The sequence below is a fragment of the Apiospora aurea genome, assembly GCF_038362705.1.
Source record: "Apiospora aurea strain CBS 24483 chromosome Unknown utg000009l_segment0_segment0, whole genome shotgun sequence".
Lineage (NCBI taxonomy): Eukaryota > Fungi > Ascomycota > Sordariomycetes > Amphisphaeriales > Apiosporaceae > Apiospora > Apiospora aurea.
The window spans coordinates 2,564,489-2,577,265 of record NW_027117396.1 but is presented as its reverse complement, the minus strand read 5'-3'; the positions used below and the strand labels follow the sequence as shown (position 1 = coordinate 2,577,265).

General features: G+C 44.0%; 6 protein-coding genes across 6 annotated transcripts; 3 read left to right on the top strand and 3 right to left on the bottom strand.

Annotated features, from left to right (window-relative positions):
* Positions 1 to 6,226: 6,226 nt before the first annotated feature.
* On the top strand, positions 6,227 to 6,838 carry PG986_013927 (uncharacterized protein; the record flags this gene model as incomplete). Its single annotated transcript, XM_066850149.1, has 1 exon — positions 6,227 to 6,838. One exon carries the CDS (start codon positions 6,227 to 6,229, stop codon positions 6,836 to 6,838), a length of 612 nt encoding a protein of 203 aa, XP_066694292.1.
* A 207-nt stretch (positions 6,839 to 7,045) lies between these two features.
* On the top strand, positions 7,046 to 7,762 carry PG986_013926 (uncharacterized protein; the record flags this gene model as incomplete). Its single annotated transcript, XM_066850148.1, has 2 exons — positions 7,046 to 7,069; positions 7,319 to 7,762. The coding sequence occupies 2 exons, from the start codon at positions 7,046 to 7,048 to the stop codon at positions 7,760 to 7,762; spliced, it is 468 nt and encodes a 155-aa protein (XP_066694291.1).
* Positions 7,763 to 7,993: 231 nt separating this feature from the next.
* On the bottom strand, positions 7,994 to 8,978 carry PG986_013925 (metalloprotease; the record flags this gene model as incomplete). Its single annotated transcript, XM_066850147.1, has 4 exons — positions 7,994 to 8,072; positions 8,146 to 8,435; positions 8,485 to 8,658; positions 8,736 to 8,978. The coding sequence occupies 4 exons, from the start codon at positions 8,976 to 8,978 to the stop codon at positions 7,994 to 7,996; spliced, it is 786 nt and encodes a 261-aa protein (XP_066694290.1).
* Positions 8,979 to 10,831: 1,853 nt separating this feature from the next.
* PG986_013924 (uncharacterized protein) lies at positions 10,832 to 11,283 on the bottom strand (the record flags this gene model as incomplete). The annotated part of the gene is made up of 2 exons (XM_066850146.1): positions 10,832 to 11,157; positions 11,223 to 11,283. The coding sequence occupies 2 exons, from the start codon at positions 11,281 to 11,283 to the stop codon at positions 10,832 to 10,834; spliced, it is 387 nt and encodes a 128-aa protein (XP_066694289.1).
* A 314-nt stretch (positions 11,284 to 11,597) lies between these two features.
* On the bottom strand, positions 11,598 to 11,804 carry PG986_013923 (uncharacterized protein; the record flags this gene model as incomplete). The annotated part of the gene is made up of 2 exons (XM_066850145.1): positions 11,598 to 11,603; positions 11,628 to 11,804. 2 exons carry the CDS (start codon positions 11,802 to 11,804, stop codon positions 11,598 to 11,600), a joined length of 183 nt encoding a protein of 60 aa, XP_066694288.1.
* Positions 11,805 to 12,336: 532 nt separating this feature from the next.
* On the top strand, positions 12,337 to 12,552 carry PG986_013922 (uncharacterized protein; the record flags this gene model as incomplete). The annotated part of the gene is made up of 1 exon (XM_066850144.1): positions 12,337 to 12,552. One exon carries the CDS (start codon positions 12,337 to 12,339, stop codon positions 12,550 to 12,552), a length of 216 nt encoding a protein of 71 aa, XP_066694287.1.
* Between the last annotated feature and the right edge of the window lie 225 nt (positions 12,553 to 12,777).

The following is a 12,777-nucleotide window of genomic DNA, read 5'->3' as shown; positions in this document are numbered from 1 at the left end:
AAACGCTTCTTTTTTGCTTTTTCGTTTTATAAGTCGATGCACCCCCTACGCTCACACCCCTCAACGGACATAGGTAAAAACACTATCCCTAATTAACACCACCTTTTTTTATAACTGTATATAAATTAATTTTCGTTGTACTTTTAATTAAATTACTTCTTTCTTTTCGTTTTCTTTTTCTTTTTATACTTAACGCTATAGTAAGTAAGTTAAACTTTAATCGTGCGATTTAAGACGTTTCTCGCGGCGCGCGTATTAATATAGCCGCCTTAAAACACCGGGTTAACCGCACGATTTTAAAGGCTCGGATAAAAGGCCGGTTAACTCGAAAAGATAAAAATGAGTCGCTCTAAGTGTTAATTCCGGTAGAGGAGTCTCGAATTACGTTTTAAGCTCTTACACAGGTTTCATTAGGTGTCGCACTACTATATATCTACCTTAAAATATTTGCTTAACGTATACTTAAGGCTAATGAAAGTTATTATATACTAAAAAAACGCTGGATTAATAAATTTTTTAAGCGCTACCCTTACTTAAATTCTATTCTTTTATATATTATAAATTTTCGGCGTATTAACAATATTTCTAAGGAAAATATCCGAGAGTTTTTTAAAAGGCTTAAGCACGACTTCTTAAAGTTTATTTTACCGGCCTTTATTTAAAACTGTAACGAAGTTAATATATAGCTAGGTGCCGGCAGTAATTAAATAGTAATCGGCCCTGCCGAAATGCGAAAAGTTATCGTTAAAAGTTTTATTAACCGAGAATAAATAATTATAGTAAAAATAATTAATGCCGATAACTAGTTTATTAAGCCGATAATTATATTTAAAGGCTAATAGTTTTAATTATAATAGTTTCCCGAGGAAAATAATACTCTTACCGATTAAATAAAAAGCTAGACCTTCGCGGCGTTACCGAAAAGCTAAACGAGTAACGAGCTGGCGTTAATATAATTTAAATAAACCTTCCTTTTTTAAACTACCCCCGATAATGCCGACTAGTAGCGCTTTTTTATATTAAATAGCTACGTTTTTTATTTAACCGAGGAGTTTTTATTAACGTATATTGAGAATAAAATTTAGCTCCTCTTCTTTCCGGTTTACACGTCGCACCTCTTATAACCCTTAAATTTAAAGGTGTTTAGTATATTTAAAAAGAAATACCACCGAGAGGTTACACTACACTGCCTAGGGCTTAATAATATAAGAATAAGTAAAAAAAGTTTTTAAGGTACTACGCGGCGGTTAAAACTTTTACCTTTAAGCTATATATTATCGCCGGCGAATAAAAAACAGCTAGCATTTTCCCTCGTAATATTAATAAGCCCCTAAACTCTCGGCTCCGAAAATTCGAGGCCTCGTAAACGGCAAAACCGGCTAAGAAGCTAACACCGGATCCGGAGGCCGAATATACGGCACTTCCATTAGCCATTCTAATTAACTCCTAGTAGATTAAAGATTTAGCCGAAAAGTTAAAGAATAATAATATGCGATTTAATAACGTAACACGGAGGGTACTATTTCGAAAACTTTAAAAAAGCTTAAACTCTTTAAACGGTTAAATCGGCCAGCTTTAACACGAAAAGGCTTAGCTAAAGGCTAATTTAAAAAAAAAGAGGAAAAAAAAAGGAAAAGACTTATCCTCGACCTTAACCGGAAGTATATATCGATAATAAAGGTAAAGGAAACAAAAAGGGAGAATATAAGTGGCTCGTATACGCCGGCGCGTGTAACTTCGCCGGTATTATTATAAGAAACACTGGAATTAAGTTTTAATACGGAAAGTAAGGCTTTTAATTCAATTAAAATAGAATAACGTTATTTCTATATTTTTACTATTTTTCGTTGTTTTTCTATAGACTAATTTACTATGTTATTACTTGTGGTGTTTTTATTTTTCGCCGATAACCGTTAAGGGGTGTAAGCGTAAGGGGGTGCATCGACTTAGCTGCTGAGATTCCTTAATAGTAAAGGTTTCTTTAAGCTAGATTTGCGATTTTTTAACTCTCCGGCGCTTAAAAAATGCTAAATTAGCCTCTTTTAATATATGTATTTTATTACGTATAAGGGTTATTTTATAGGTTATTTTAATTATATTTTTCGCTATCTAGTTTACCGTATCTAAAATCGGCGTTAGAGAGCTTTTTTAATAAGTAAACACCCTCTTTTTAATATAAGTAGAGTACTTAGTTATTTATTAAGGGTTAAACGGCGTTTAAGAGTCGTAGGTACTGGCCGTCCTTAAATGGGATAGGTTAAGTGTAAACGTCCGGAGACGTATATTTAGCTTATTAATTACCTTATTAAGGTTATAAGGTATTAAATTAAATGCGCTAAATCTATATTTAATGTTAATTTCCGTAAAAATAGTAAAATACGCGGCTTTAAAGGCGATAAAAAACTCGAGCTTAATAATATAATTTATAAAAGCCTTAATAAATAACTCGATTTTTTCGAATAAGCACGTTTTAAAAGCGAATAAAATACTATATCGAGAGGTTAAAGTAAGTGTAATAAATAGGGAAGTATATTAATAGTAATAATATCGTTATTTTAATAGTATACTTCGAATTTAGCCGAAATATAGTTCTCGTAATTATTAAGAATTAAGAGGCGATAATAACCCTTCGTTTACGATTTAATATATTTATCGAAATGCTTAATTTAATTTAAGCTTATTTCGTTATTAGTTTAATTATTAAAAGTCGACTTAATTACTTAGTCGCCCGATAAATCGGTTTCGCGAAACTAGTTTACGAAGTGATATTAGTTTTAAACGATTAAAAACGGCGGAATGTATTAGCCTTACGAATTAATATATTTAATCGTCGTTATTTATTCCCGATTATTAAGCTAAATCGATTTTACCTTTTTACGCCGCTCGACGCGTATTACGATAAGTATTAACCTAATTATGCTTATTATAAAGCCGGTCTCGTTAAAATTTTAAATGTTTTCGTTAACGATTTTATATTTCGCTATTTATATTTACGATTAATATAAACTAAGTAGAAATAACTTTAAAGTTTTCGTAAAAAGCCTTTTAATAATTATACCGACGATTTATTTTAGTTTTTAAGTCCGAGTTACGGTTAATAAAGCGCTTAATTTAATGTTTACCGACGCGGTCGCCGCCGCGCGACGCGGTAAAGAGATTAGCTATATTTTCTATATTAGCGAAATCGGAAAGCATTCCTCGGATATTTAAATTAATTATATATTTACGAAGTATTTCTTTTTTAATTAAATTTATTTTATATCTTTTCGGTCGGATTTCGTGTTTTAAAATTCGGCCGTAAATTCGATAACGTAAAATTAATTCGGGTATATTATAAGCTTTTATTATTACTTTTTAACTTATTTAATTCGGTCCGTTTCGTATCGCTTAAATTATTAAAACTATCCGATCTTTTAGGATTAATTAGGCATTATAGTTGTGGAGGTATTACGCGTTAAAGTTTAATTATATTAAAATTAAATTAAGGTGCGTCGCTAAATAATATACGTCGCGTAGTAGTAAACCACGTTATAAATAGTTTTATATAAAGTATTAAATATTAATTTATTATAACGTGGTTTACCACTACGCGACGCATATCACTTAGCGACGCACCTTAATTTAATTTTAATACAATTAAACTTTAACGCGTAATACCTCTATAACTATAATGCCTAATTAATCCTAAAAAGATCGGATAGTTTTAATAATTTAAGCGATACGAAACGGACCGAATTAAATAAACTAAAGAGTAATAATAAAAACTTATAATATATCCGAATTAATTTTACGCTATCGAATTTACGGCTGAACTTTAAAACGCGAAATCTGATCGAAACGACGTAAAATAAATTTAATTAAAAAAGAGATACTTCGTAAATATATAATTAATCTAAATATTTAAGGGATACCTCCTAATTTCGCTAGTATAAAAATATAGTTAATCTCTTTACCGCGTTACGCGGCGGCGACCGCGTTAATAAATACTAAGTTAAGCGCTTTATCGACCGTAACCCGGATTTAAAGACTAAAATAAATCGTCGGTACGATTATTAAAAAGTTTTTTATAAAAATTTTAAAATTATTTCTACTTAGTTTACGCTAATCGCGAATATAAAGGCGAAATACGGGATCGTTAACGAAAATATTTAGAATTTCGACGAGACCGGCTTTATAATAAGTATAATCGAGTTAATACTCGTCGTAATACGCGCCGAGCGGCGTAAAAAAGCGAAGTCGGTTTAATTTAATAATCGAGAATAGGCAACGGCGATTAAATATATTAATTCGTAGGGCTAGTATATTCCGCCGTTTTTAATCGTTTAAAATTAATATTACCTCGCGAATTAGTCTCGCGAAACCGATTTATTAGGTAATTAAGTAATTAAGCCGATTTTTAATAATTAGACTAATAACGAGATAGGTTTAGACTAAATTAAATACTTCGATAAACATATTAAATCGTAAACAAAGGGTCGCTACCGCCTTTTAATTTTCGACGGCTACGAGAGCTATATTTCGGCCGAATTCGAAGTATATTACTAAAATAACGATATTATTACTATTAGTATGCCTCTTTATTTATCGCATTTACTTTAACCTTTCGATATAACACTTTATTCGCTTTTAAAACGTGTTTATTCGAAAAAATCGAGCTATTTATTAAGGTTTTTATAAACTATATTATTAAACTCGAGTTTTTTATTGCTTTTAAAGCCGCGTATTTTACTGTTTTTACGGAAGCTAACATTAAATCTAGATTTAACGTATTTAGTTTAATACCTTATAACCTTAACGAAATAATTAATAAGTTAAATATACGTCTCCGGACGCCTATATTTAACTTATCTCGTCTAAGGACGGCTAATACTTATAACCCTTAAACGCTGTTTAACCCTTAATAAATAACTAAGTACTCTACTTATATTAAAAAAAGGGTATCTATTTATTAAAAAAGCTTTTTAACGCCGATTTTAAATACGGTAAACCAAATAGCGAAAAATATAATTAAAATAGTTTATAAAATAACCCTTATACGCGATAAAATATATATACTAAAGGAGGCTAATTTGGCACTTTTAAGCGCCGGAGAGCTAAAAAGTCGCGAGTTTAGTTTAAAAAAGCCTTTACTATTAAAGAATTTTAGTAACTATAAAACGAAAAAGTAAAAAAAAAAAGCGTTTAACGCCTAATAAAAGTGAAAATAAGGGTTCGTCAAAGCGAAAGGCGACCGGTAAAAGGCGCTGTAGTGTTTACGGCGAAACAGGTTATAATACGTAAACATATAAAAAGGATATAAAATTAAGCGAGGAATTAAATAGCGAGTAATTTTAATTAATTTTAAACGTTATAGTTAAATTAATTTATATAAAAGGGTCGAGAAGTAAAAAAGGTGCGTCGCTAAGTGATATGCGTCGCGTAATAGTAAACCACGTTAACGGTTATAAAATATTTAATATTAATTAAAGTAGTTAATATTAATAGGTATAATAAATAAATAAATTAATAAATAATAAATATAATTAATATATATATTAGTAAAAAGCTCAAATTAAATAAATAAAAAAGGATCGAGGGCAAGCTTTTATGCGTAGGTTTTTAAATTATTACGATCGAAAAAAGAGAACGGAAAAAAGTTATTTTTTTACGTATTCTCCGCAAGCCGCTATAAAGACTTTATTAATTTATAAAAATCGTAAATTTTAAATTATTTTTAAAGTTTAAAAAATATTAAAATATAATACTTTTTTAAGTCGATATATATTAAATTTACTCGGTTTTAAGTTATTTACTTCTATTAGCCTACGCTAATAAAAGTCGAAAAGTAAAAAGAAAAAAGAAATTAAAAAAAAGTTAACGTTACAGAATTAAGAACCTATCACTTCGCCATTCCGTCCATTCCAGTACTTTAGTTTCTTCCTGACTGTTCACTTTCTTCCACTTACTCTAAATTCCATGTCAATAGGATCTGAGTAACTTCGAGACATTTCGTTTCTTGTGCACTATGACGACCAGATACTCGCATGAGGAAGCGGTTGCGGCATTCACTTCATACATCAGACTGCTTCACCGGGCACAGCCCGGCTCTCTCAAGGCACTGAAGTTCCCGCCACCGGAAGGCTGGCCATAGATTACCGAGGAGGTCTTTGCATGCGATGGCACCACGGATGCGGCTCTAGAGTTTCTGCGTCACATACCGCAATGGGAAAGTGATGGCCCGGAGTTCATGCCAAGGCTGGAACTCGTGAGCCTTCTGAACTCCAAGCTCCTCGAGAGGCAACGCCAATGGAGCGAGGACATGCGCCAAGGTCGCCCTTTCCCCAGCCCCAGCATGCCGGGCCACTTCGTGTGCCTCGGGAGCAACCAGAGCGAGCAGGAGTACTGGTACAACGTGATGCTCGACACCCAGCACGGGGTGATCCTCGTCGAGCAGCTCGACCCGGGCATCTGTCCGGACCTGGGCATCCCGCAGTGCACAGATGTCGACATCGAGGACAAGGACTACGAGCTGCCCGAGAAGGAGACGTACGACGAGGCCACGGAGGTGCACTACGAGGTATACGCCATCCGGCCCTTCTTTGAGGCGTGCGAGCAGAAACTACGTTCGCTGGAGTGGTGCCCCAACTTCTGGGACCACGGCCTGGTGGAGGACGCGGGCGACGGGCTCGACAGGGACGCGATGGCGGAGAGGCGGAGGATCATTCGCGACGCGGGGTGGCCTGCCGAGACGTGGAACAAGGATGTGGCGCAGTGGATGATTCGAGAGCTTGACGGAGAACGAGGTTTGGATGCTGAGGAAATTTGCGACCCAGACCGAGACCAGATTGGTACAGGGTGACGTAAATCTGTTACGCTTTTTCTACCCATTACTATGGTTGTTGGCTGATAAAAACCCGACTAGTTACTATTTCGACTGCATGACCTGGAATAAACTAATAGCATCAGATCACATGTGTACTAATATACCAAAAAACCGACAAAAAGCTGCCTATTAGATGAGATGTTGCCAACGGCAGCAGTAGCCACGGACTTTAGTTTAATCTGCATGCACTACGTTCCGCTGAGCCGGGTGAGAGGAGTACTCCTGCACGTGTCAAGTTAAGCCATCTAACCGACCCCATTGTAAACCTCCCTGTCGAGCTGTTTGCTTAATAGAACTATTGTTGGGTGAAGAGACGCCTATCCATTCTTCGGAATAGTGCGAAACCATGCATCCGCATAATGAAGCAGTCGAAGCTCTCTCGTCCTACCTCAAATTGTTCGACTCAATACATTCCGGTCCCGACCTCGCGCATACCGCCGCGGCTAGTACTCTTAGGAAGCAACCAGGAGACAGAAGAGTACTACTACAAAGTCTATATCGACACGAAGCAACGGCGTCGTCCTGGTGGAGCAGAACGCCGGCAACGTCTGGTCCGAGCTGGGGATCCCCCAGTGCAAGGACGAGGTCCAGCGCGAGGTCGAGGATGACTTCCCCGACCCCAACCCGTGGAGCCCGGACGAGATGGAGTACGCCTACTACCGCATCCAGCCGTTCTTCGCGGCGTGCGAGCAGAGGCTGCGCTCGCTCGAGTGGTACCCGGGTTATGTAGACCCCGACGGCTGTCTGTTGGTGGATGACAACCCGTGGCATGATCCGGACGAGCTAGATGGCATTCGAAAGGCCTTTCGGGACGCGGGGTGGTTTCCCGAGGCCTGGGACAAGGAAATGGCCGAGACGCTGGCTGGGAAGGTTCTGGCGGGCGAAGAGGATGGTACCTGATAAGTCACATCGAAGAACGCCATATTTAATGGGGCTATAGGCTTCCCCATAAGTACATTGTTGTATTTACAGGCTCTATCCCTGTGGGCGGCTTCAACATTAGAGTAAATGAATGTATGTACAGGATCGCCTATTAATAGCCACCATCCCGAACTCCTCATGGATTTCTGGTAGAGACACAAGTGCCAAGGGCATTGATAATCAGCAACAGAACCCCCATGCCTCCGAGGCTTACTTGGAGGCACGGTAGTTCTTCCAGTAGCTGTTCATGCGGGTAACCTGGCCCGGAGTGAACTCCTCGTAGCAGGAACTAAGAAGAAAGGCCACCAGGTTAGCAAAACGTAATGGTTGAACCCCCAAAAAAGGAGGTAAACGCTGCTTACTCTTGAGTGTAGTCCATGTAGTTGTGGATAGGGTCAACACCACCACCGGGGCACGTATCGCGACCGATAGGGCACCCCGATGCCGCGCTAGCCTCAGGCGGCGTATCATCCACATAGTCGCCCTGCCCGGAGCATCCGCCCTGGAAGGTATGGTACAGCCCGAGCCAGTGCCCCGCCTCGTGGACCGCGGTGAGGCCCAGGTTATAGCCCGTGTAGGAGCCGCCCGGCACGGTCGACCCCAGGACGGAGACGCCGTCGTAGTAGAAGTCCGAGGACCCGCTGCTGACGGACTTGGGCAGGTAGGCGTAGCCCAGGTAGTCCATGTCGGCCAGGAGGTACAGGTTGAGGTCCTTGTACGTCCCCCTTGCGCAGCTGCCTCTTCATGGTCAGCTCGGAGCCGTCCCGGGCCCAGGCGCTGTTGACGGTCCAGTCGGCGCCGGCCTGGGTGAAGGAGAAGCCGTAGGGCGCGAAGCGCTCGTTCATGGCGTCGAGCTGCCTGGTCAGGCTTGAGGCCTGCGTGCGCTTCAGGTTAGTGCTTTTCTTTCTAGTCTGGAGAATGAAATGAAAGGTTGTGTTAGCGAAGTACTTACGCTAATGTAGCCACCACTGGTGGACTGCGAAGTCGCGATGACGTGGAAGTAGACGTTGACGTTGGTCTGGGCCTGGAGGGACATGGTCTCGTTGGACGCGGCCAGGGCCTCGGCCTCCTGCGCGGCGAAGCTCTGCGCGATGGCGACGTCCTCGGCCGTGGGCTCCTTGAAGCCGCAAAGGCGGTCCGCGGCCAGGGCGCTCGAGGCCGCGACGGCGCCGAGGAAGAGGGACTTGAACTGCATCCTAGCGGGAGGAGGAGGCAATCGACTGTCTGAGTAATTATGGGATCAACGAAGGAAGGGGACCAATCGGGAGGCAGCCAAAGCGAGTGACGGTACGCGGGTGCCGAGTGGATGGTCAGACACAAACGGGAACTAGGGGCGATGATCAACGGGTCTTTATACATCGATCCGGACTTCATGGCTGAGCCCGGGGACTGTTAAGAGCCTGGCCTCTTCTCCAAATCCCCCTTGATAGGAAAGCCGGACCTAGGGCGGAAGAGGAAGGTTGGATCGGAGCTTGAAGCTGTCGAGGCTCTGCTTTTGACGACGCCCGTACGGGATCCCCATATCGGAGCTTAGCAACCTTCCTCAATCGTATTGTGCGGCGCTTCCAAGAATCTCGGCAGCCCGGGAGTCATGCTCACCTGACCCTGCCGCGGCCTATCCTACATGGGGTAAAGTGCCCCATGGTCCCTTCGCTCCGTTCCTGGATGATAGCTGAGGGCGTCTGTTATCAAAGCGGCAGATTCGTAGTGGTTGCAGAACCAGCCGAACAGTGAACGCTAGAGCCGCGATTGAGCAATTTCAAGCCGGGGGTAGCAACATTATCTTGCCGAGTTATCCTGATTTTTCCCCGCCACCCAAACAACGGTCTGGACGGCTGGTAAGATCCAGCTTGATATACCCTCCTCAACGAGCGTGCCCAATCTCCCTGTTAGGTCCCGCCCCAATCAAGGCGCCGAAACGGACAAAAGTGAGCGACGATATCTCCTGTATAGAGTCACGTCATACGGGAGGGGCTCCGCTTTATAGATTGCGGAGTGGATGGAACTTGCATCTGGTGCATGGGTCGCTAACCGATAAGCAATGGCATCCTTGTGCTCATCCAACGTGTCGGGGCTATTATAGCTGGGACTCGTCACTCGTGGAAAAGCTGCGGCTCCTCCCCTTGTGCGTGTCATGCAACTAACATATGTCGATGCAGAACCTCCCTCGTTTTCTGCCGTTTGCTCGTAATGTTACTTCATTCTTCTCCTTCCCTCATCCTGTCAAATTGCTCCTGTCTTGTTGCATCCATGTATTCCCTTACATTTCCCCTGGATCCAATCTCTTATCGGGTTTGGCCAACGTTGGAATCGCTTGGCTAAATTGCCAAGGACCCCCGCCAAGAGGGCCAAGATGGCGCCAGCTACCACAGTCGGCAGTTGGCCAACAACGACCTACCCGATCAGGCCATATCGCAGTACCGAGCCACCCTGCTCCGTTCTCCATCTCCATGGCGCCCATACGCCCGCATTGGCCGAGTACGAGCCGGGTTATTCATTGGTGGAAATCTCTCGTTCGCAATGCGCTCCGCTATCGGGGTCTGGCGAAGAAACGTTAATGTCGACGACTAATGCCCATCTGAAGAGATGAACACCGACGGCCAGAGGGTTAGCGTTCTTCGTGGGTATGGGCATTCCAGCCATTTCCGAGATCCGTGAGACAGGATTGCTGCTAGGTTCGTCGCGGATTAGACATTGGCAATAAAGCAAGGACGCCGCTGAAATCTCATATGCTGCCGGTAATCAACCGACAACATCGACCTTCAGTTGCCCGGGAGTTCCCACCTCCCTAGGACTTGGTTGATGTTAACTTAACAAAGCCTCCGAAATTGACTGCGCGCGTGGAGGGTCATGACCAGTTGAGCTCTGTCCCACGCTCGAGATAGCCCTCTAGTTGGGTTCGCAGGCATTGGTTCGTTCGATGCCCGAAGCCGCTCGTCACTATCCCCACGGGGTCGGCTTTCTACAGCCGTCATCCCCGCCTCGCTTCACGTCCCGCATCTCACCGGCACTTTGGTGAACGGAACTTCGCAAGCCAAGATGTTTGCCTCATGTCTGCCCCCGTGGTATCTCCAGTGGTGAAGACTCGACATGGTCGACTGTGCTGGGCGATATGCCGTCCTCGGTCCCGGCGACAGCCCGCGTTTGTTGCGTCATCGTCTGGTCCAGCGTCAGATCCAGCGTCAGATCCGGCGGCACCACGGGGTTCAGCCGTAGCGACTTGCGCCCTATGGTGACGATATGGGAGGAGACGTATGTCACCCGGGCCCTGAAGAAGCGCTGGAAGATGTATCCCGAGATGATGGGGAGGTTGCACGTGATGTTGCCGAGCGAGCACTCCGTCATCGTCCACCACGCAATGGTCCCGCTGACTCCTGGAGTGCTTTCCCCGCGGTTAGAGCTTCCTGGGGTCTGAGACCGGAAGGAGAGGGCGGCTTACCGTTCACGTCGTTGATGCCTAACGGTGTTGCTGCCTGCGAGCCTACAGTGGCATTGGTCATTCTTAATGAAACCGTATTATCATGAGACGACGTGCCTATAGGGGTATTGATGATCGTGAAGATTGCCAGCTTGATGATGGACGCCGTGATGGAGCCGCGCAGGTGTTAGCAACAGACTCGAGGCAGTTCCGACAGGGGTATTGCCTACTCACAATATGCCTAGAAGAAACACGATGCTGACCCACACCTTGTTTCGTCCTCGCACTTAGACCCGTCAGCTTGAGGTGGACGAGTGGCTGGAATGCATCGAGCACAGGTTGGACGAACTATTCATCTTCAAGACCTGGAGTGACGATGATCAACTTTCAAACTACTTAGGCCTATATGGGGCAACAGGCACTCACTGGATACAGCGGTAGCAGAAACATGGCCACGTCAATGACGCAATCCGTCAGGGCGACCGAGAAGCCAATCTTTTGCAGCGTCGGCGTTCCCAGCCGGAAACCTGGGCACAACCTGGACGGGACATTGTGCGGGGACACGACCGACGTATCCGGGACCTTGCCGCACGAGAAGGCCATGACCATGTAGCACGCCACCCAAATAACGACTAGTGCTATCATGCCTTGGATGACCCGATATAGGGGATGGTGGAGAAACAGTTGGAGGAACAAGAAGAGAAGGGTGAGCCGTATGAAGCCCACGGAGAGGGTAAAAATGATGTTGTACGCAAAGTGCAACTTTCACCAAGGTTCCGTGAGCATCTATCATGAATGGGCCTGGGTGGTGGCGGTGGTGGTGGTGGTACCTTGTAATCTACCATTGAAATATGGAGCTCTGCTACCTCGTCGCCCACGTCCATGTCGTGCCTTCCGATGCTCCGAGTGCTGGCGCCTGGCCCCTTTGTGATTAGGCATGGCGATCCTTTATCGAGGCTTCGGACAAGGAAAGAGGGGTAGGCATACCTATTAACATGATAACTATCATGCCGAGTGTAAAGAACTAGGGCTGGGTCAGCCGGGGTCTAGGGTATACTCCATGTGCTGTTGTATGACGGTAAGTATCACGTACAGTAGCCAAGAGCCCGCACCAGTCGCCCATGGCGAAGCGGCCATGTCTCTTCCAGGAGGAGAACAGGCGGAGGCTGATGACCAGCACGTTCAATACGATGTAGAGGGAAGCGGTGCCGAAGATAACGTCGAAGGTGACGAAGTTGTAGAAGGTCAGCGGGTAAGAGGTTATCCTAGCGCCTCTGGCATGGCGGCCACCGAGATCACCGCAGTTGGCCGGAAGAGCTTCACACCTTTAGACAGCAGGAACGCCGGATAGCCGTGGGCGATAAGAAAATGAGGGATCACTCGGAAGGAAAAGACCGGGGCGAGGAGAACTCCGCCTTTAACTAGGCACGGGATCGTTGTCGGTTCATCCGAACTTTGGAGACGTTGTCGTCCGAGTCATATGCGAACAGCCCCAGCATGATGCATCGCTTCGATGGAAGTGACTTGGCGACGGTCGTTTCCGGATCGGCCCAATCATTGATACATGGATGCTTTG